Here is a 25037-nt window from a genome sequence, read left to right on the forward strand (position 1 = left end):
CGTTTAACAACTGGATTATAAGGCAAATAAAAGAGTCATATGATATTCTGAAACTCTCGTTAACTCTCTCCATATGACCCAAAGACCAATATTCGCTCATAAAATTACGATAAGCCGAACCTATACCTGGGTCCCTGTTCAGACGCACGCCAAACTGACGTAGACAGCTCATCACTGCAGTGCGCGTATTCGAGAAACAGGGTTCCAACTCAAAAGGCAGCCTGACTACAAACTGACCATCCATACCCCGAGAGTGCGTCCTTCGGAAATGTCGCTCGCAATCTTCTTCCTGCTGTGTGCGATGAATCTTGCCGTCAATTTCCTCAATTTCCCAGAAATGGGTTAGGGTATCGCTGAGCTTATGTCAACCTTGGTATGTGTAACCAATGTAATTGACTCCTGGTTCTCGTCGGTCACTATAATAGCACCCACGAGAGTTCATCCAAAGACTGTATTGACGGCTGTGGGCTGGCCCGGAGGACCCACGCGTAAGCCATCCCTAATCACAAGAGCGCATACTCGAGCACCCAGGATCACATTGCCACGGCCTGGGGAGCCACAGTGAGGATCTGCCATCCAAAGACCTTGTAGATGGTGCAGCCCAGATACATTCACTCTCGTGCTTGAAAGTATGGATGTGACGCTCCGCAAAACAAGGGCTGGAATGTGCAATTCAAACAGTGAATCTCGATTCGATCGCTATTTAAATGAGACAAAATGATGTGACACTATGTCTAAGCCCTGTCCTATGCCCTAAATAGCCACCACTGCCAAATTCTGTTGCAGTGACAGCACTTGAATTACGTGCTCCGACACAATCGAATCCTCTAATCCAGTGTCCAGGAGTGCTCGCATTGATACTCGGAAAATGGCTCCCTCATGCTCAAGAATCACATGCGCCGTAGCAAGCAGAACGCCCCTCCCACCTCGCCCAGCCATGAGCGACGTAATCGCTGTATGGCAGCCCACTGACGCTGGTCCCTCGCTTGTCTCCTCGCGTTCGCTTCTTCCGTGTATTTCTTCACCTCCGTGCAGCTTAGTGTGGTGCCTGGCCTCACAGATTTTGTAACCACTTTTAACTGGACAGCTGGCCGCTCGATGCCCCTCAGACAAGCAGTTGAAGCACAGTTGGAATCTGACCACGTGCTCCCGGTGCTCTGATGCAGTCATCGCACTGAAGGAGCCATACTTTCATAGTTGGTGTTCCGCTCTACACAGCACGCAGCCTATTGAAGTCGCATCGAGAGTCGAGCGCACGGCCACGTGTGCAACGTTCCTTCCATGACCTCCCCGACGGCTCCCGCCAGCACAACTGTCACTTTACGTGACCCTGGAGCCCTCGAGAGGTGCCCCCCGCTCCGAAGCTAGACAGTCCAGGGTCCAGATCCTATCATGCAGGAAGCATGAGAGCTGTTCGAAAGACGGAAAGGAAAGCCCAGCGTCCCCATGCGTTGGATTCAATCTAGTCTCGTTGGGTGCTCTGATTTGCCTACAATATGAAAGATTAATAGATCATCCCATTTGTCTATTGGCCGCCCCAACTCCTTAAATGTATTGATGGCCTGCTTAGTTGTGCTAAGGAGCATATTGAGATGCTGGGCCATCTCCTTCTTGGCCACCTGCATATCCAGCAGACCCTGCAGTTGAACTGTAAAGCGCAACTGCTTATTATTAAAGTATGCACAAAGCGCATCCCACACCGCCGCGAAGTTGGAGCCCACCACTGATAGATCGGAAATCTCTCGTGCCACCTTGTCTTCCAGCGAGTTGACGAGATGCTGCAGCTTAATAACGTCGAACATCGTAGCATCGTTAATTACCAGAGATGTGCACTGCTCCTTAAATGGCTCCCATTTGACATTTCGCCGTTGAATTTAGGCAGTCTGATGTGCTCCAAAGATATTTGATGTCTCACCTGCGACGCATTTTCCCTGAGACGTGTCCTCTGGGCTGATCCGAGTCTCTCCCATTGGAAGAGAGCCAAGATCTAGCCTCCAAGTAACAGTTCTGGCCTTTATCGTATAATTTATCTTTAAAATACTTGCGCTCATTTAAAGTGCTCTGGTGTTCGGCTAGAGCCATTTCACGCTCTGTGAACTGCAGCCAATAAGACTCCAACAAACATCTCCGCTATTCATAATCTTGAACAGTGAATGCATCTACGGCCCGAGATTTCGTCGTGTTCTTCCTGAAATTCTTAAGCAGCTCAACCGTGCACTTCTGCTGCGCTAGTATCGTTTCCAACTTTGCTTGCATGCCCGCCGCCTTAGTTAATTCTTAGATGTAACACAATTTCGTCAACTCTTGCAGTACACTCACACAAGCACTGTATCAGCAATATTCACTCCGTCCCTTTCTCGCACTTACTGCTTACACGTTTCCTATACTATTGTTCACTGTTCAGGTCTTTCTCTTTTGCATTTACTGTATATAACAACATGTAATAATGATACTTTCAATGTTATTGCCCTTGCTCTTTTCGCTTGACGATGACGTCATGCATGGCACTGCTCCACACGTTGGTTTCAATATGGCCGTGATTTTGAGCTTGATAACGTTACAACGACAAAACGGGCGAACCTCACTTCCAATTTTCACGCGCAATATCAAGGGCAAATCCGGCTCGAAGGACCATGTTTTTGTTCGTGCCTATATTAATATGGAGGCCGATAATTTAAAAGGATCGCAAATTGGAAGAAAGGATACTTAGTGAATTTCGATCTCGTCACTGAATTTAATTCAAGTAGTTTTATTAAAAATTTTCTCGTTATTTTGCACTGTTCTGTTTGTATTGAATCGACTTACGTGTACTTTCAAATCAACGTTCAATAAACTATTCCAGCTAGTAATACTATCGCCCGACTCACTGCTAAATTAGAACTTGCTGGCTAATACTTGAGTTTTTGCTTTATTTTGTTCCGAGATCGTCTCATTGGCTCGAGATCCTAGACGCAAGACAGCCTCAACTCTTTCTCTACGTAAACGTTTCCCACCAGCCGCACTCTCACACATGAATGCGCCTATCAATCATCCATTTCCCGCTCCTCTCTCTCATCACATCTCACTTACTTACACGATAAAGCCGGAGTATTATTTCTCGACTGACCACATATGGACACAACAAAGAGTCACTACGCAATGAGGCATATACTTATATATAACGATAGAGTTCTTACATTTATGACTGTGAAATAGAAATTGGCATCACCATGTTTTAACAAATTACTTCTTGCGTATTTCATTGTTTGTTTCTCGTTTTTATTTACCAAATGACATATTTTATACTCGATAATCATCACTTTTAATAAACTATTAGAATTATAATTCGGTTGAAAAAATAAAAATTAATGATTTATGGCTCATTAGTTCCCAAGCTTCTCATACATGAAAAATCTCCAGGAAAGATATTTACCGCCGCAACCCGTGCTAAAAAAGATATAGAACTCACACGTATTTACGAACCTTATATTTTACATTATACTTGTGATTTCTACATACATACGATGAGAACTTTCTTTTTACCAGGGGACTCACGAGTCCCACACGCTGGTTTTTTCCATGAATTTATTGCATAATGTTACCTACGAAACTCTTAATTAAACCACCGACACTGATGTAATTAACTCGTAAAAAGTGAGGTTTCATTATTGAACTACAGTGTTTGTGTGATCTCTTGTCAAAAATTATAAGGAAATGCATATTTTACTTTTTTATAAAGAAGTCACTTCCCTTATTACATACATAGCATAAATATCAAGGCAATGTTGCAATACTTTTGACTACGCGATAACAATTTTTTTTCTATCTTTACTTATTATTAACCATAAATTTGATAATAGGTGCACTATTTGTATTCCACCTTTAAAATCATATATTATTAATTATAATTAGCAATACTTAGCAGCGTGTGTATCTCTCATTCTTCATTCAATAAATTTTTATTTGGATTTATTTTTGATGTTATAAATTTATGAACGTATCTTATACTTTAAAGAAAACTTTTTAATCTTCATACTACATGCACATAACTTTATATACAAATAGTTTAAGCATTTTAATATACACCTCGTTCGGGCTCGATAATAGGGACTCGATAATATATATTAACGATCTTGAGGCTTCATAATATAAACAAATAATAAAATTTTACATTCAATTGATGAAAAATACTTATTATTAATTTTTCAACTCGGGAAAATGCATACTTACAGTAATTTAGATAAATTATTGGTTTTAATTAAAATTACAATATAATATTTTGGTATTATTATTTGAATATTACACGAGTTTCCTAAAAGTTTTTTCAAGACTGTCAGTAATAGGGCTATTTACTTTATGCAATAATAAGAGATTGTTTGTAAGCATCTCTTATTTTCATAAATTTTCCTATGGTATGCATCACACAAATAACTATATAAGTAACTATATAGAAAGACATATATACGTAAAAAACCGCAAGTTTAAAAATTATCGTTTCAAATTAAAATAATAATGACCCCACGATATTTGAGATAATGTATAACTCAAAAATGGGTATCAAAGTTCTAAAATTAATAATTCCCCCAAAAAAAAAAAAAATGTATTATTACTTATGTTTTACTTAGAACTCTTACTTACCACAGTTTTTTTTTCAAAATGAATTTTTTTTTTTTCTAATTAAATCTATGAAAAATTAAAAACTGGGAAAAAATTAGAGCAAGAGTTCCTAAGTCATTAGCAACTATGAGTACAAAAATGTATTTTTATCACTGTGTATTTTGTACAGAAAACAATATTCTCTCGTTTCAGCTGTTTCGTTGCTATTAATAAATTTTAAGTTGAAGACAAAGAGTTGTTAAATTAACTTTTATGTTTTGATAAAAAGAAGAATAGGATTTCTGTCTTTACTTGGTAAATAAGGATACTAGCAAGGTTCACTGTATAAAGATTCGGTAAGCTAATTTTTTTTTTTTATGACACAATACGATATTACCAAATGATAATCTTATTTATTTCTGATAACATTGTTAATTAACTTATGCGGAATTAAAAAAGGAAATCAGCGTTTCATAAAAAAAAACTCAATAATAGTTTGAAAATTTTCTAAGAAATTATATTCAAAATAATATAAAAAAAAAATTTTTAATTAAATTAAATTGACCAAAAAAAAAACGTTATTTAGATAGTGACAGTGAGAATAAAATTTTTTTTCAATAATTTGAAAAATAATAGATACACCCTTAAAATCAATTTGTTTTTGTTCTATGTACCCTCAAGAAGAAGAGAAAAATCGTGGACCAGAACTTCAGGCTGTGTGACTCGAGTTTTTATAGCGCGGTAGATTATAACATTCAATTTTTGAAAAACACTGGTTGGGCAAGGGCTTGTCCTGCCTTATTTAACCAGTTTCTCGTTATATGCTGTACAACATCAAGGGTTTGTTTTGTAAAGAATCTGTCTTGATAATTTTCATTTTAACTTTATTACACAATATGACTCAATGATTAAACAGGTATTGCTAATAATATAATTCTTAACTGAAAAATATGCAAATAACTTCCAATTTGTTCCATTTCCAAAAAAACATTACTATGAAAATGTATGTTAATAGCACCTTACAATGTTAATAATCGCCTTACATTAAATAATTTTAATAATCAATAGTAAGTCTTATAAATATTATAAAATCCATTATGGATTATAAACAGTACATTACGTTACTAGGGCACAAAGTACAAACATAAGCGCCCGAAGAGCGTGGTTGTTGTATGTCGATACCCAAGTCGCGTATAATGTTTTTCTGAAATTGCTTTGCGCCCAGTAAATCACTTTGGGCCCTAGGGTAGAAAAGTACTTAGGGCCCGGAGGGCGCTAAAAACATTTCTGCCGTGGGCCCTAAGCGATAACAAGGGCGCAACGAGGCAGTTGCACTTTTTGCCCATGGTAAGAAATAATTTATGACTTAGACATTGCAGTTATTTTTGAAGTGAAACTTCTATAGCCGTGTATTGAAAATCTAGTGGTGAGTAAAACTGGCTGATGCAATGCAAAAGCATCCATCCAGTTCTTGGTGGTGAGGTGAGAGCGGGTAGTGAGGCACGGAAGTAGCGCGCATGCGCATCAGAGTAAATGTGCGGTATGGAGTGAGAAAAAAGAAAGAGAGAGAACGAGCAAGCGCAAGCGCAAGTGCCCGCGTCTACAAAAATAGGTACATACTTATTTAGAAACCAATATATTGTATAGCAGAAAGTCGGAGCGTGTGTATGCACGTAGAAACTCTCTCTGTATAGGACACTTGTGAAGCTGGCGCCTGTAAATGTTAAATATTATTATTTCGCAACCATTCGCAGCTTCAACGACTTCTCCTTACTTTCGGATTTATTCTCCACTTGAATTTTCATTTGCCGATCAATAGTTTGCGAGATATTTGCAAAATAAAAAGTCGAAAAAGATAGTTGTGGCTCTGAAACATGAAAACCTCAGTTTAAAGTACTAATTAAGCTTAAAATTTCATTCTACCTATACGATTTGATATTTCACCTCACTTGCAGATTACGGAGATGCATAAATTAATGTAATTAAGTTAAAAAATATAGTAAAGAAGAAAGTAATACATTTACATTTTTTTCCTTATTCTTATTTTAAATTGTTAAGAAAGCAGTGAATTCAAAATTAAGGAATTCAATGGTCTTTTTTAATTAAATTTTTGGAAATAAAAATACGAGCGTAAAAATATGTGAGTTCCAAAATACCTGGTAAAAGCATAGCTCTTATCACCGTGAATAAAACTATATGTAATGGATGGGAATGAAGTCAACAGAAATAATAACAGTTAACTATAAAAATAAAGAATTCAAAGCAGCTCTTGAAAAAGTATATGTACGTTATAATCCAGAATAAAAAATTATTCCTTGCTTCGTTTGTCACAAATCCAATGGCTTCAGAGTTCAGGCATTTTTAAAGTATTTTTTAATTTAATTTATATTTAAAAATATGTATACAAAGGTAAAGATACGTGAGTTTGGAAATACCTAAAAAGAGCATAGCTTTTGTCATTAAAAATTCAATTGTATGTAATAAGTAAATAAAATAGAACTCTACGATAAAAAATTGTATTAGAAATATTATTATTTGAGAAAAACGTTAAATGTATGCCTCATTGGTAGGTACTCAGAGCGTGGCACAATGACCCATTCAAAAGGTTTTTTTTTTTTTTTTTTTTTTTTTGTAATGACAATTGATACTAAAAGGATGTAAAGATGCACACGTCTTTGCTTCATTCGTGAACCGCAAAATTTAAATTTATAATATTTTATAACATTAAAACCCAAGTAAAAACCATGTAATGATAAAGTAAATTGATGGACCAGGGCGTTTTTACTTTTCTAATTTTAATTTCATGCCATGAGCCCCTAACAACTGTTGTTCCGTCGAAAAGGGGACGTCACAGTTTTTATTCACCGAGATTCAAATACGCCGTGGAAGCGTAGGAAAGAGGACTATGATCGGAGTAGCTAGCAGTGTGGGAGGGGGAAAGGGAGGGATGTTTGCAGGAACAAGGGTGGGTGAGAGAAAAAACGGTTATAACAAAAGCAGCGCGAGAAGAGGTCAGACGTTCGTAAGAGAAAGCACAATTTGGGCAGCGACAAACAGTGACTTCAAAAACACCACGAGGCCTCGACAACGTGAGAGTCTGAGTTGAATCACCAGGCTCCCTGTAAATGCGTGTACTCTTGTTTAAGGTATTTAGTCATTAGAATAATAATAAGCATGTAAAACGTAGGCCTCGTAAAAGGAGGCAGAAAAATTCTCGTGCTCGCGTAAAACTGCTTAGTGATGTTGTGTACCAAAATTTTGTTGTCACGCATAAGATGCGGTTAGTGTATGTCTGTTTTGTAGTTTCCTTTGTACAGAGTTTCCTGATTGTGCGTGGAACTGCAACCATTAATGGTGTCAGAATTATCTAAGATCGCGTTTTGGTGGAAATTAAAATTTCACGTAGCTATTGTTGTGAGAAAAAAGGGCGTCATGGGCGCGGTTGTGTGAGTGTGATGGGCGAGAAAGGTTGTTGGGTTCAAGTCAATTATAAGGGAACAAGTGATAAGGAATCAGATGGTTGATAAAGGATTAAAGCATCGGGTATTGAATAATTTCTTGGTGTGTGACGTGTCAATATATGGCGATAGGATAGTATTGGTGATGGTAGGCTATGGTTGGGTGGATGCGTGTATGTGTGTGAAAGCGTCTTTCTTTTTTTTTCTTTCCTTTAAAGTGCGTCGTTATGGTTGTGAGTATGTGTACGTCTTAGAAAAAATGACTTGCAATAAATTTCACTGATATCGTTTACTCTTGTTTAAGTACAGATGACTATGAGGCTGCAAGCCTGCTTTCTGAGGAATCAAATCATTGTTCCTTTTATGTCATTGCCCAACGTGGCCGAACTGCAACTGTGATTTGGAGTAACAATCCATATAGTTGAAAAACCCAACAAACACACAAATTACCCAAATAGGTCCATAGCAGTCATGTATCGGACAACAGTCCACGTGATTGTCAATCAACATTTTCTCGTATACGTACAAGGTAAAATTGATAATTTGTAACGATGGTCGATCATCCTTTCATTTGCTTGATTTAATGTATTAATATTACGTTCACGTTCTCCTTTTTTTTAAAGTCAATTGTGTTTAAAAAAAGGAGAACGTGATCAATTGTGAGAAGTCAATTGTGTTCAATTTCATTGTTTTTTTTTCTTAAGAAAAGAGTTATTCAATCGTAAATAAAAAGAATTACTATGTCACATGTAACATTTTGTTCTGAATAAAAAAGGGTTTTTTGTCAGATTTTCCCCTTAAATAAATTAGTCACTATTCATTTGCATGTCATGCATGGTCCAACGTACAGAACTTGAACACTATTAAATATTTGAAGATTAGATAACTGACAAATATAATCTGTATCTAATTTTACTGGAACTATTCCTAGGTAAGCTGTTACGGCTCACTGGAAATTGGTACGTGCGAAACAACTGTAATTATGATAGCGTGATTATATACAAAATAAATTAAATAAATGAAATTGATCTACTTGTAAGAAATTTTTTTTAAATACGTACTATTCAAATCATAAAATTTATAAAAAGTGCACCTAACACTATACGATCTTCAAAATACCAAGTTTAATAACTCACTAGTTGGAAGTTTCACTTCTGCCGGGGGTCCCGAGACCCACATCTGGTTTTCTATATTTACAATCGCTTGTATTGGAAACTTTTTTTGGGCTGTACTTATCGGTGCATCTGTTTTACATAGTACCTGATTTGGAAATACAGTATAAACTTCATTATTCTTTGGCCACCAATAATGTTTTTTTTTCTCTAATAACTTAACAACCAATGAAGCATTCTCAATTTTCTCAACTTTTCCCGAATACAACTGATCGTAAATCATTACGACCCACTTTTTAGTTTTGAAATTTTTAACTGATTACAAGAATGAAATATTATGATCTTTATTAACATTTATACTAGCTTTTTTTATGTTATATGTTACTATACCGTCAATTACATAATGCTTACAACGAGCTTTAATATAACATGTAGAGCACGATAAGTAGTTGTATTGTAGGCGTCCACTGTTACATTTGGACCACATGACTTGATGAACTGTTAAAGTTACTTGAACTGGCTTTACATTATCGGAAACAAAAATGTTCTTTCATAAATAAAAAATAAATTGATTTTGCTGTTTAATTTATTAATGCGTTCCATTATACCTTCTCCACATAAAATGTTATGGCCAACAATTACATGCCTATTGCACATTCCTTTGACTATGCCTCCAATTGCATTGGCTACACTTTTCTCGTGACCATCAGCTGTATGATTCCAAGTAGCTTTTTTTAGGTTCAATTTGTTATAGAAATAATGAAGTAAATATAAATTTATCAATTTTTTTACTGTATCGACGGACCATCAGATTAAAAATGTATCATTTTAATATCTGGCATTACTGATTGAATTTGTTCAAGTATTGGTCCCACAAAAGCCCATGCAGACTTCGCATCGTATTGCAAATAATGACATAACAAAAAAAAATTCAAAAGCTAAACTATTTTTATCGTTCTCATAATAAAATCAACTTGTTTGTAAGAGCACTTGTTAATTGGAGGAGTCAAAATAGACAGCTTTGACTTCGTTTTGGTAATTATAGTTACAATTTTGCGAGAAATCAATAGTAATGTAAGTTTCATTTTCTTGCCAATCATTTTTCATAAGGTCAAGAGTTTTGTGCTAGTGAATACAAGTAAAACAAGTTTTTATAAATTAAACTTAGAATCATTTCAATAACTTTTTGTTGAGGTAACTGTGATGTCTGATTTAAGTATTACTTATTGTCTATAATTATTTCTTGTAACATTTGTGATACATACAATTAATTATGTGAATTATTAAATGTAAGGAGATGTACTATTAACATACATTTTCACAGTAACGTTTTTTTGCAACTTGAATAAATTGGACTTTATATGGATATCAAGATAGATTTCTTGATATTGCACAGCATTAAAATGAAAAGCTAGTTTAGTAAGGCAGTAAAAATCCTTGTTTACCCAGTATTTTTCCCGTATAATGATACTATCATCTTAGAAAATGGCATCGATATAAAAAATAGTGTAATTAAATCCGCAGCTCTTGCAATATCTTCAAATTCTCAATATTTTATCTTCTTGCATGTTTTCAAATCTTTAATATGGGTAAGATCTTTTTTTTATTTAACGTTATTTAAAAAAAGAATGTTTCACTGTTTGTTAGTGATACTGACCTATCGTGTCATTTATATGCGAATAAATTGAACTTACCTTATATTTGCACCATTACTTTATATTGATAAAAACATTGATATATTGCTCTTATTATTTAACACTTAATCAAACTTTGTGTTGCATTTTTAATCTAAAAACGATTTTTGTTTAAAAAACTGTTTAACAGAAATAAACTCTCGAGAACAAAGTTCCGCTGATACATATGTTGACCAAAGGTGACTTATGAGAATATAATATTGAAAAAACAAAACTTAAATAGTCATTGTAAATACACGACCGTACTTATGCGTAAAGTCTGCATAAATTTTCGATGTTATTAGCACATACCTTCAAGTTAAGTGTGTAATTTATGCATAAGTCACCTTACGTAATTATATATAAACACACATATATATATATATATATATATATATATATATATGTAATGTCATTTAGCGGGGTTAACCTTAAGTAGAAAAAGTATAATGCGCTAAAAATTTTACAATTAAAAACAGCCTCAAAGCATATTTTTAAAACAGTATCCTAAATTTATGCATACATGTCTTATATGGCATGTTACATCTACACGTAATGCTAGAGTTTTCACGTTTTGATGAAATAGTTATAAACGTTGTGGTTCTTGCCAGTGACCCTGCACAACTAAACAAATTTTAACTTCTTTAGACTCTACTTATAGTGAAACAATAAACCTTTATACTTTTATTAATTATTTCTATTATTAACATAATTTTACAGTTTATGGGTTATACACTGATCAATAATAAATATTCATTATCATTATTTTATTTAAAAATGTATATCCACATAACATTTTCTGATTTATAATTACTGTTTCCTTTAATTTACATCAATAATATATTTTTTGTTTTGCATTGTCGTGAGGCTACATGAAATTTTCTGCTGAAAAATAAAGATTTCTCTTTTTACTGAAAACAAAACTGATTGAACTTCGCCATTGTGATTGAGTTATAGTTATGGTATATCACGTAAGCAATACATTTCTGTAGATTGTAAAAAATAGGGACGATGAATTATAAATTACCTGTATTCAACGCTATTTTTGTTGCAAAAACTTTCTTTCTTAGTTTTTTTTTAGTAATTGATTCTGCTTTGAATGTAACTTAAACAATTCAGTTATTTGCAATCATGTACCATTGCGGAATTTGTAACATGTACTTAAATTCGCTTTTAATATATCTGTTGCTTTTACTTTTAAATGTAGTTCATGGAGTTTAATACTTCTACGAATACTATTCAAAACTACAAGTGTAAAAATTAATATAAATAATACTTCCTCTAACATCATCACCTCTAATAGTTGAGTGATCCATATATACTACAGTAAACTAATATATTTATGTTCAGTTAATTTAAAATTTATTATTTAGGTAATAATTACATGAATATACAAGTAAGGCTCTATCCCCCTGCAAGCTCTGCGCGCTACCTCCTCTCAATATTAGAGTAATTTATTTTTGTAGTTCTTATTGTAACCTAATTAGTTTTTAAGTTACTTATAATTCAAAATTTACATGTTAAAAATATTAATTCTATTTATGATAACGCTTTAAATTGAAATTTTCTTGTGTTGAATTAATATGAGGCGTTTCACGCGAAACGTCCAAGGCTCGCTGGGCGATCGCTAAAAACCACTGTTTTTAGCTTATTTTCTCGGCCTTATTTCTATCCTTAAAAAATGTTGTAAATAGCATTTTTGAAGTATTTTTCAGTCAGCTTTCCGGTGGTGTAATGAGTTTTCCAAAAAAGTTTTATTTTCACTAAAAAAATACAAAACATGCTATATCTCAACAAAGGCATATTTCATATTTTTTTTGATAGGCTAGATGGTAAGCTGAGGTTTTTTTACATTAAAAACGCCTTTTTGCACAGTATGCTCTACTGAAAAATTCGAGTAAAACGATACCAAAGAGTAGACGCTCGGCTGTCTGAACGTGCGCCAAGGACCGGTGCTGGGCCACGCTCCGCTCAAGTTAACTGTAAATATTCTTAATTTAAAAATACTTTTTAAACCAATATTTTCTATAGTTTTTTAGTTGTAGATGAAATTTGAGGTGTAGGATTTTTAGTTTTGTTATTTTGTTAAGGAAAAAAATGATACTCGAAGCTTATAGATGTTTTTCTTTAATTCTTATATTTTATTATCAATTAAAATGACAGCGTTGAATTGCAAAGAATCTGGTATTAATTTTGCTTCATTAAATCGAGATTTTAGTTTATTTCTCCATTTTTCATACAACTCTTTACTTAATTAAAAAACTTTTGTTTTCTTTTAACAATTCTTTGCCCAGTCGTTTAATTTTTCTGCTACTAAAATTTGGTTATAAGACAAAATTTAAGGACTTGCACGTTTTGTATCTCTCTTCAAGTTAGCTTCAATACCGTCATACGCTCCCTTTCCATGAGCAGTAGCAAAAAAATACCAATCACAATCAATTTTAAAATTTTTTTTGTGGAATAGTATATATCTAAAATTGCTCTGATTTTTGAATTGTTAACTGACCCCATCAGTTATTTAAAAAATTTTCTTTACTATTAACTTGGATTTCAAATAATTTATTATACCTTTTTGATACTCATATACAGCAGCTTTATCATGATTTAGGTTATTGGAAATAACAGCAATACTTGTGTGTTTGAACTAATATTTTTCTTTAAGATAAACTACAACTGTAAAAATGGAAGCACGGTTCCAATGAAAAGATTGAGTTGAATTCTGTATAACAAACGCATAATTTTTACAAAAAATCGCAAATTACAATAAATTCTCTACCTTTACGATCTTTTTTCTGGCGACTAATGAAAAGTGATTACTTTGCAGTAAAATAATTATTGTTTTGAGTTTAAAAAATTTTTTCCCTCATAAGTCAACGAAATCATAAGAATTCAAAGTTTGTGTAGCAGTGGTACATGGGTCTGTTCAAAACCACGATTTACATTTAGTTTCAAAAATATTTTTAGTTACTACCTACTACTAATTCAATAAAGACGTGGTAGTTTTTAAAAGGCAGTTCAGTATTCTGCGTTAAATGTTTCATATCTATAGCTTCCAGAATTAGATTAACAATTTCATGTTGTAAACATACGCATACACTATGTCTACCGTTAGTTCTATCTAAATTCTTGAAATGGCCCTCTCTGAGGAGGCTATGCAGGATTTGACGACGATTCTTGTTTCAGCTATGAAATAATCTTTGGCTGGTGCAACTGCTTCAAGTTGGCTTACGCAAGAAGGCGCAGCCCTTCCTCCGCGAGAAAAAGTGCCACCACTTCCGTGCAAAGAATATCAATCTTTGGAAGAAACAACTGTTAAGGAGTATTTCGAACGCTTTAAACATGGGCTCCAGCTAAGCGATGTCTAAGCAAATCTATATGCCGATTACGCATTAGTATACATAGGAGTTGAATTGAATAATGCCTTGAAGTGTTTGATCACTCCTGAGACACCTGCTGAATTAACTTTTATAGAAATAAAGAAAACACTGTTCTACCATTTTGATTCCAAGAAAAACAAATATGCAGTAAGTGTCAAGTTCCGGCAGATGAAACAGTTTAATGGTGAAACAGTGGCTAATTTTGTACTTCGCTTACGGCAGGGAGCAATCCATTGCAATTAATGGGACGTATTTAGATTGCATACTTATTTAACAGTTTCTACATGGGCTTGAAAATAAAAATTTTTGTGATAAAATCATCGCAAAAGAACCAGTTACATGTAAAGCAGCACATGAAGTTGCACACGCACTTGAAATGACACGCCAGACTTCGGACACCATGAAAACGAGCGATCAATCGACAAGGATAGATTCGGCTCATGCACTCATAACCACTCTATTACCGACAAAGCAACAGAAGCCGCAGTTTAACCGTCGCGCTGGCTCATGCGGGAAAGTGCCAGCGATGTCCAATGCTACGTTCAATACTTCCCATCAGGCTTCATATGATACGCCATGCAAGTCGAACCAAAACGAATCTTACGAGTATTTTAAGCTAACTTGCCATGGGTGTGGAGCCCTGCATATGCGCCGTGAGTGTCCTTACCGGGGATCAAAGTGTCATAGCGGTAAGAAAAAAAAGACGCTTAGCCTACGTCTGCAAGACAAAAACAACAGGATACTTTCAAATGAGGACTATGAGGAGGAGGAATATGTTTATCAACAGAGCCTGTAAGAGACTTCACAGATACCTACACGCATCTGCCGGTTGATAAGGACTTTGGTCACGCTTTCACATTGAAAACACCAAATACAACCGAATACACAACGCATGAATTGATTCGACCAAAACAGGCAGTTTAAGAGCAGCTAGTACTTCGCAGCAACAGAGATAAAATTTTTAGGCCACAAGATCGACAAACACGGAATTCATAAATCCGATGGACACATCAAGGTAATTCGTGATGCACGCAAGCCATCATCACGGGAAAAACTGCAATGGTTTTTGGGTAAAGCCACGTATTACAATTCTTTTATCCCAGAGTTGGCTACCAAAGTCCGTCTGTTAAAAAACTTGCTCCTCGCTAAATTTTTTACATGTACAACTGCTGCTGTTTAGGCTTACACATCTATAAAAAACGTCCTAATGTCGCTGCAAGTCCTAATACCATACGATACATCATTACCCTTATTACTGACCATAAATGCCAGCAAAACAAGACTAGCTGCAGTCCTGTCTCACTGACTCGCCAGTGGAGAGGAACGACTGATTGCCTACGTAAGTCGCACAATGTCTGCAACGGAACAGTAGTATCCTCAGATTAACAACGAAGCCCTTGCCATCGTCTGGGCTGTGCAAAAATTTTTGCACTACTTGTATGCACAACACTCCACCCTTATAACAGATCACAAACCCTTGACGCAAATTTTACACCCACGAAAGTCTCTACCCGTACCTCGCATTAGTGGCATGGCCTACTATGCTGACTATTTCGCACACTTTTATTACGACGTCGTTTTCAAAAAAAAAAATGCAAACATAAACACTAATTACTGTTCTCGTCTATTTCTACCAACAACAGCAGATATAGTATGCAAAATTTCTCAAGGAGACGAAGAGACTAAGGATGGAGACAACTTTGACCAATTCATTTTGTCTCAGGTTCAACAACTCCCTATCGCTCAAGAAACCCGGTTGGATCCAGAGTTAAGTGAAATTGTTTAAATTCTTGGGACTAAAAAACCAAGCGTGGATCTCGGGACCAAAAGAAAAACTTCCAACTCAAATGTTATTAAACTCGGTACAACAGAAACTGAGAAAATAAAATTATACCTAGTTTCAATAGGTCCTTAAAAACTCAATATTAAAAAAGTAAAAATATTATTATTACTATTGTAGCACTCGCGTGCATAAAATACGTATACTTATACATACTGCCCCCGAAAAAAGGTAATTACTATCCGTTTGTTTAATATGACATCATATGTATAATCAATTCCTGTTGGAAGCATTGTCTGCGGTACATAAAATTTTTTTTTAATTTTAACTGCCATAAAAGTAAAATAATCCACTCTATCTTATTAAAATTAAGAAAAACAATAGACGTATAGCTATTTTTCATAATAATGTTGTAATTTTTCATTTATTTTTCGTTTTTTATAATTATTGATAATTTAAAATTAAAATTTACCCTTACTTATCACTAATTTCTACTAATCTCAAAGTTAATAATAAGAATATAGGTTCTGGTCACGTGACAATTATTTGTATAATACATAACAGAGAATTAAAAATAAATTTATCTAAAGCTAGGATATGTAAGATGTAGCTTTGCCTTTAGGATATGACTTATTTTTTTATAGTTAATACACTTGCTTGTATATATCGTAACATATAATTTTGCCCTTCAATAATTGCACCTCAATCAGCTTGAGCAATCGCATTGGTTTAGTCATGACGTGAAAATAAACATAGCTATATCATATGTACACACACACACACGCACATATCTATATATATGCACTAGTGGGGCTTCGCCCCCCTGCGCACTCCACGCGCCAACCCCCTACTGTTGTAACTTGAAAGGAGAGTCTTTAAATTTCATCTGTTAGTGGGAAGAGGTTGGTGCTCAGGATTTCGTAAGAAAGAAGAGTTTTTGATTTACATTGTTAGGCATTAGTTATATATTTATCAGTATATTTCCACACCACCCAGACGATACTATTGTGGTACGTTAAAAGCTTTTTTTAGAACTCTCCATTATGTTGAGAGAAAAAAGGTATACATTATTTTTTTAATGATTAAATTCTAAAACAACGAAAAATTCTTATCACTTTAATCACATATAAATTATTTAAATTTTATGTAACATTTACTTTGTATTATTTTTGTTACTATTATGCATTCTACATTTTATTAATTGATACTAGTGGTTAGAAAGAATTTTTTTTTCAGATTCAATGACAAATATGAAAATAATTACTTCACAGGGTTCCACACTGTAAATTGGAAAAATCGTTTGTATTTTGTAGTATTAAAATTTATTTTAAAATCAAACTAAACATTTTAGAAATTTTTTAAAATAAATAATATATAAGTTGATAGAAAAGAGGACGGAAATTGTTTATTCAGAACTTTTTCCCATTTTCTGTATAGTGACGAAAATTTCCACATGAGAGCTCGTTCTTTAGTAATTACTAATGTTGTAAATAAAAGGCAAAATTATTATGAATTAATAGTAGGAAACGATTATTATTAAAATGTAAAAAGTAGTGTTAAATATATTAACATAATGTCAAAAAATAAGACTTATGGTACAAGTATTGAAATTAGAAGCTTTTCAGATTTACTACATGTTCACGTTATAGTTAATTTCTCGAACAACAATATTTGAATACATGGAAATTCAAATAGTAATCTTACACTCAATATTAATCTTGAAGAAAAAATATTGCAATTGGTCGATTAAACATTGTATCTCTAAAAGATCACGAAAGATTTTTTTTTAAACTTGTATTAAATAAAGTAACTGGTTCGACATCGTTCAAAGACATTAAAACACATAAAGGAATAACTTATGAAACTTTTAAAGATACTACAATTGCAATGGGTTTAATAGACAATGATGAAAAAATCGATGATATTTTTAAAGAAGCAATTGTTTTTATGTTTCTATATAATTAAGACAATTTTTTGCTTGGTTTTAAATTTCAGAAAACGTTTGAGGTAATAAAATATGGAATAAATACAAAGAATTTTTAACAGAGGGCTTGCCTAATAATAATAATAATTTAGCTCTTTTACATATTAATTAAGTTTTAGAACCAGAAGATAAATCATGTGGATACTTTAATTTACCTACACCAAAAAAAATGGAGAGTAACAAAGAAAATATAGAGGATGGAATACGTTTCAGTAAAGAAATGTTTAACTCGATGTATAAAAGTTTGAATAATGCCCAGAAAAATATATTTCATATTATTTGCAAACAAAAAAATAATATTTTCTTTATAGATAATCCTGGAAAGCTAGGAAAAACTTGTTTATATAAAACGTTGATTTATTTTTTTATCTCTCAAAATCAATCAGCTAGCATCAATTTTGCTTCCAAAGGGAATGACCAGTCATTGAACTTGTAAAATTCCTTTAGATCTTAATAATATAGAGAGTGCAATTTTAGAATTCGAGTCAGATAAAAAAAAATTAAGAGAAGTTGATTTAATCATTTGGGATGAGGCTTAAATGATTCCAAAAAAAGCATTGGAAATTCAAGACAGAACGTTGAAAGATTTATGTAATACTGACAAATATTTTGGAAGTAAGTTAATTATCTTAGGAGATAATTTTCGTTGATTCTTCCAGTGATAAAAAACGGTAGTAGAAAATTATGCTTGAACAAACTATTAAATCTTCATTTTTATGAAACTCATTCCAAATTTTAAAATTAAAAATCAACATTCGTTCTAGCGATGAAGGATTTTCGAAATTATTATTAAAAATTGGAGAAGGGAAAATAAAAACTTTTAACATTCATAAAAATTGGATCTCAAATAATGGATGTTGTCGATTATTTTATAATATCTTTAATTGTTCGATGAATAGTGTTATACTTACATTGCATAACGAAAACACCTCTTTTTTGAATAATAAAATTTTTTTTAAATTAACTGGAGGAATTAAAACTTAACATAGTATAGATAATGCAACTTATAAAGGGGTTAATAAATCAGACGATAATATTTATTTAAATTTTTCGGTGGAAGTAATGAACAATCTTCGTGAAAGATTACCACCTCATAAACTAAATCTAAAAATTGGTACAATAGTGATGTTACTGAGAAATTTAAGTATATCAGATGGACTATGTAATGAAACACGTTTACGAATCACAAATTTATTACAGTATAACATAGAAGGAGAAATAATAACTGGAGAAAAAATTAGAAATAGAGTCTTCATTCTAAGAACAACTATAGACACAGGAAACTCCTCAACATTACCGTTTATTTTGTATCGTAAACAATTTTCAATCGTTGTAACATTTGCTATGACAATGAAAAAATCCCAAGAACAAAGTTTCGATAATGTAGATTTATATTTTAAAAAACCCTTATTTTCTCATGTTTAATTATATGTGGCTTTATCAAAATCCAAAGATTAAAATAATTTATTGATTCAAGAAGAAAGGCCAAAAAATACAGAATTATAAAATATTGTTTGAAAAGAGATTTTTACATAGTTTATTGGCTTTACTCAATGATTTTTATAGATAAATAGGCAATATTTATGGTAATGAATTGAAAGTCATTCATTAATATTTTATCATTTAACAAGTATACACGACATGATGTATGAAAAATGGTGTGGGGGGCTGTGGGGGGTCTGTAAGGGGATATGTGGATAAGGGGATAAGGGAACACTGTGAAGTAATTATTTCCATATTTGTCATTGAATCTGAAAAAGTAAAATTCTTTCTAACCACTTATATTAATTAATAAAATGTAGAATGCATAATAGTAACAAAAATAATACAAAGTATATGTTATAAAAAATTTAAATAATTTATATGTGATTAAAATGATAAGAACTTTTCGTTGTTTAGGTTTTAATCATTAAAAAAATAATGTATACCTTTTTCTCTCAACATAATGGAGAGTTTAAAAAAAAATTTTTAACGTACCACAATAGTACCTTCTGGCTGGTATGGAAATTTACTGATAAATATATAACTAATGCTCAACGATGTAGATTAAAAACTCTTCTTCCTCACGAAATTCTGGGCACCAGCCTCTCCCGACAAACAGATGAAATTCAAAGACTCTTCTTTTAAGTTAGAACAGTAGGGTGTTGGCGCATGGAGTGCGCAGGGGTTTAATGTCAAGGAAAAAAAAATTAAACAGCACGTTGATCGAATCCGTGCTTTTGGAAAGGAAAGAATAAGTGAAATCCATATCGGTCTTGCTCACCAATATTGTCGCATTTGCTGCTACGAGAAATCACGAGAAGTACCGTCACCGCCCTTGCCATCTCCTCATAGCTCAGAAACAACTGGTGTGGATGCGTGTAGCGCACAGGAAGTGTTACCCTGCTAGTACATATAAAAATATATATAGTATAAATATTTCCGTATCTGTGGTCGTAAAGCGCTGAATAATTACCTGTTTTATTTTTACGGCCTCAGAGGTATGAAAAGTAGTCTACGCACGACGTTTAAAGATTAAGAAATGTCCCAGATTTCACGTGAATAAACACCCGAGGCGGAGCCGAGGGTCTGTTAATATATTCTAAAGAGGCCTCCTTGAGGGGCGGAACGTTAACAATCTCTTATTGAAATAAAAACATGGACTTGATACATGGCTTTTTAATTGTTTTATTCATCTAATAAAAGGAAATCAAACATTTTTTTCTTTTGTGTAAAAAAATAGAACAAGAAACAGTAATTTACAATAAGGAATGTATTGTAAGATTGTAGCGTTTACGTTGTTTCTTGGATTAGTTGCTTTTTATCTAGAGATCTTTGCGAAAGAAATATATTTATAATAACAGAAAAATGAATTGTAATGTTTTGTATTAAAACATTTTGTTTGATTCTCTACTTCGAGAAATACGTTGTAGACAGTTGTATACCGCCTTTAATCTCACAATGCATTAGTAACCTCAGAAGAAACTGTATTACTAACCATGAGAATGTACAGCACCTTTAAAACGCCTATTCTAGCATTTGTAATGATTGTTGTATTGATTTTTTTTTTTTTTTTTTTCATGCTAATAACTTTTTTTGAGGCCCGTCTAGTTGATTTTTATTATCTGGTACAGTTATTGACAATACGAGCTTTACCCTGTTTTAATCGTATTATTGAACGTAAAATTTCGAAAAAAGATGATCGTCTTATAAACAATTTGAATACTTGAATAAGAAAGTCTCAGCTTAACTATAGTTTATTTGTAAATTTCTGAAAATAATATTTGTGCTTTAGATAATAATAAACTTGTGAACGTCTTTTTTTTCTATCTTTTGTTTATTTTGAGAATCTTCCTTCTAAACGGCTACTTCTATTCCTAAAAACTCGGAATTAAGCGTTTGCCAGCCATGTAGGGTTGATAATAGGGCCATTTTAAATTTCTATCCACAGAACGTGAAATGTTAGCATCCATTAAATTTCTTAATTTCGTGCATTTTGCAGATCAGCCATAGGTGATAGCATGCAAGTCTGATACATTGTATTACAAAACTAAAAACAACGTAACGAAGTGTTAACAATCTATTTGGAATTAGGAGGATCTTTATTACTACTTAGATATGTATGTCAAAAGTATGAAAAATTATTCTTAAATTGAGACACTTATTATACAGCATGAAACCTAACTCTGATAGTTTGATACCAAAAATTTAGTGTTACAACTGTCAAAAAAAATCTTTTTTGTATTATTTAATGTACTTGATGCTTTTTCAAATGACAATAAAAAATAAAAATTTGACATTCGTTCCTTGATTCCTGGGTGTATTATAATTAAAATTAAAGTATTATATGGAGAACGCTATCAATATTTTACTATAGATTTGAATGGTGTGAATAACAAAGTTCTTACAGGTGATGCATTTCTATTTTAGGCCCAACTTGATCATGAAAATTTAAGCAGGAGTAGAATACGAAAAACTGAGGGGCCTTCTACTCCATTCACTTTATCAATCGGCAATCAAGGACGAGATAATAATTGTAATGCTACAATACTAACTGCAGATCACTCACGTCATCCAATTGAGCCAACTGCCGTGACGCCTATATCTCAAGGTCATTTGTCTATTTATTATCATTTTATAACTATTCTGTGTATACCAATTTAAGTTCCTAGATACTTACTGTATAAGTGTATTGTAAGGTCTAGAAAATTAATGATATTAAATTTTTTTTAAGAGAGCTTTTATTTACTTAGGGCCGTATTAATCAAGTTAGTTATTTTATTTTTCATATTTAAATATTGAAATGGTTTTTGATGATAGATTAGTATCAAGCAACTTCATTGATTATAAGAATTATGTAAATCTACTAAATCGTTTTAAATAACATTTCTCGGTTGAAAATTTAACATGATTCCTAAAATTTTATAGATTATTTTTAAATGCCGTAGCCGTTTTTATTTCGCAATTATATTTAAATAAGAGAGTGAAATGTATACTAAAATATTTACCATGGAATATAAAATGAATTGTTACGCTTAACTCTGCTGATCATAGAATCTTGAATTCTGTAATCTTATTAATGGCAGAACACAGTAAATAGTCAATAAAAAAAACTTCAATATTGTAGTAATTTCATTAGCAGAAGAACTTGATTATAATTTTGATTAACACTACGTCGAAATGAAAGTACAAGAAAACTTTAAAAGAAAAAGGTTTTTCATAAAAACTCATGCTTTTCAAAAAAACAAGCGTTCGTCAAAGTGTTACCATGAGTATTAATGTATTTTGATCAATGCATTTCCATAAAGTAATACGTGACTTGCAACTGATTATAATTGATGTTGTACTTAATCAGATATTCACAACTTAGATGTACATTTTAAATGTGACGACATAGTGTCAAGTCAGGAGAAAATATAGACAGGAATATTTTAAAGCAGCCTACTCTCATACCTTTTTCTACGTATATCAACGTAGCACATCCACTCGCGAACCCCATGATAAGAACTTTTAGGGAATTTGTAGCTAATTTGTAGTAAATTTGTAGTGCGAGAATTGATTTTGTAGGGCCTAAATAACGCCCCATACGCTCGGATGTGCCAACTTGATGTCAAGCTACCACATCTTACCGCGATGCGGGGCATTCAGGGGGATGAAAAAAACGATATATTTTGTAGCTAATTTGTAGCTTTCAGATATATATCACAGATCTAGTCTAGAAAGCACCCTTGCGATAATAGGGGGTGTCACTGAACTCTGAGATCGGCCAAATTTTGCCAGTGCTGTATCGAGCGATCTAGATCGGTAGCTGATTTGTAGTGAATTCGTTTAGCAAGAGTTAATTTAAATCAAGTTGGCTTGAAAATACTAGTTTTTTCATTTACATTCGTATACGTGTATCTTTACTAACGACTAGAACAAACAATAAATTTGCAGGTGAACAGATTGGACTATGCACATATTGTTTTAAAATGTGTACTTAAAAAAAAACAAATTAGTTGATTTACACAGAATAGAGCTCAAAGGTTACTACTTAAGACGTTTACTGCATTCTGAGTAAGAAAAATAGAGTTCGCACCTGGTGCACATCAAATTGGGGAAACCACAAGGGGTGAGTGGTGTTTAATTCTATGGGAGCCAATTTAACACGCCATGCTTTTGTATACCTATCTATATTTTATTTAGCATATTTAAGCTACTACTTTAGAGCCCTCCAGGAGTAATTCCTTGTTGTTAAGAAAGCTGATCAGGAGCGGCCAGTAGAAGTGCATTCTATCTCTCTCTAGCCAAGTCCTGATTGGTCTAGCTAACGGAACAGTAGTTCAATAAGAAAGCGATTTGTATACAGTTAGATTAGCACAGTAAATTTTTTTCTAATTATATAAATAAACAAATACTTAAATTTAAAATTCAGAACAAAATTGGATCTCTTATTAAAAACTTATGAATAAAGGACAAGGGTACTCTCTAAATATCATACAGTGAAATTCCACTGAAATGGGGTAGTGAAAATCATTCCACTAGAGTTCAGTGAAATTTCACTGATTCAAGTAGTAAAATATTCACTATTTCAATTCAGTAGAACTTTCACCGATGACTTACTGAATGAACAGTGTAAATTTTCACTGAATCAACAGTGAGAAATCCATGAATCTTTTCCTAAAAATAATATTGAAAATTCAATAGTAATTACACACAATATTTAAAAAAATGTATTTCAGAATACTATATTCGAATATGAATGAATAATAATTTATATTGCATAACATATTGTTGAACAATTGAAACATAGTAATCAATACAAATTTACTTACAAATATGATTTATAATAGAAAAGTACTTCTAAAAAGTTTTGGCACACCAGGTAATTTAGCCCCCAACTTGCGGCACTCTAGTCAGATGTCTCACCACTTTGGCCATAAGACTAGGGTCTCAAAAATACAAAAAACGTATACTTACCGTGCCAGAACGAGTTTAAATACAAGGTCTGATGAATCTAATCAATTAAGACAACATAACTTTTTAAAATAATTTTTGTGGTTAAATTCATCTACTGTTAATATACACATGTCTCCTGTAATACATGTTATCCTGCAAGCCTCGTGTAAACTTATAAGTTTAAACTCACTGCTTAAATCAGAAACGTTTCCACTAGTTTTTCAGTGGGATGAATAAGGCCTTAAAAGATCAGTGGATTTTTCACTAATTCTTCAGTGACATTTTTTCAACTGGATCAAATAGTGAAATTTCCACTGGATGATATTTACAGAGTAAGCTAATGAATATATCTAACTATTTAACTTGTTTGATCGTTTACTTATCTATAAAGTGCAGTTTCTAATATTAGTAATTTTTGATTCAGCGATCCCCGGATCAGGCCAGCGTGTACATGAAATTTTTTTTTTTCTCAATAATGAATTAGGATCATTTGCGGATTATTAAAGGTATTTTAAATTGTAATTTAAATGCAACATTTGTATTCGTAATGAAATTTTCGACTTTTTTAATAGTTCAATATTTTATACATACTTTATGATTATATTACTATACTTTAAAGTTTTATTTATTCACACGGCAATGAAACAGATGTGCTTTAATT

General features: G+C 32.8%; 1 protein-coding gene across 6 annotated transcripts in view; it reads left to right on the forward strand.

Annotated features, from left to right (window-relative positions):
- The window catches only part of Asator (tau-tubulin kinase asator), a 552963-nt gene that overhangs the window by 175630 nt on the left and 352296 nt on the right, over positions 1–25037 (forward strand). For all 6 annotated transcript variants that reach the window (XR_016293148.1, XR_016293146.1, XR_016293147.1 and 3 more), the window contains one exon: positions 21869–22049. Coding sequence is in view for 1 of the 6 variants with exons in the window: in XM_089594084.1 (XP_089450210.1) it covers positions 21869–22049 (181 nt within the window). In the remaining 5 variants the exon portion in view is untranslated. The remainder of the gene's footprint in view (positions 1–21868; positions 22050–25037) is intronic.

Source organism: Copidosoma floridanum, unplaced genomic scaffold (assembly GCF_036245765.1).
Source record: "Copidosoma floridanum isolate Cflo_tuat_1 unplaced genomic scaffold, Cflo_Japanese_pri ptg000020l, whole genome shotgun sequence".
In the NCBI taxonomy this organism is placed as follows: Eukaryota; Metazoa; Arthropoda; class Insecta; order Hymenoptera; family Encyrtidae; genus Copidosoma; species Copidosoma floridanum.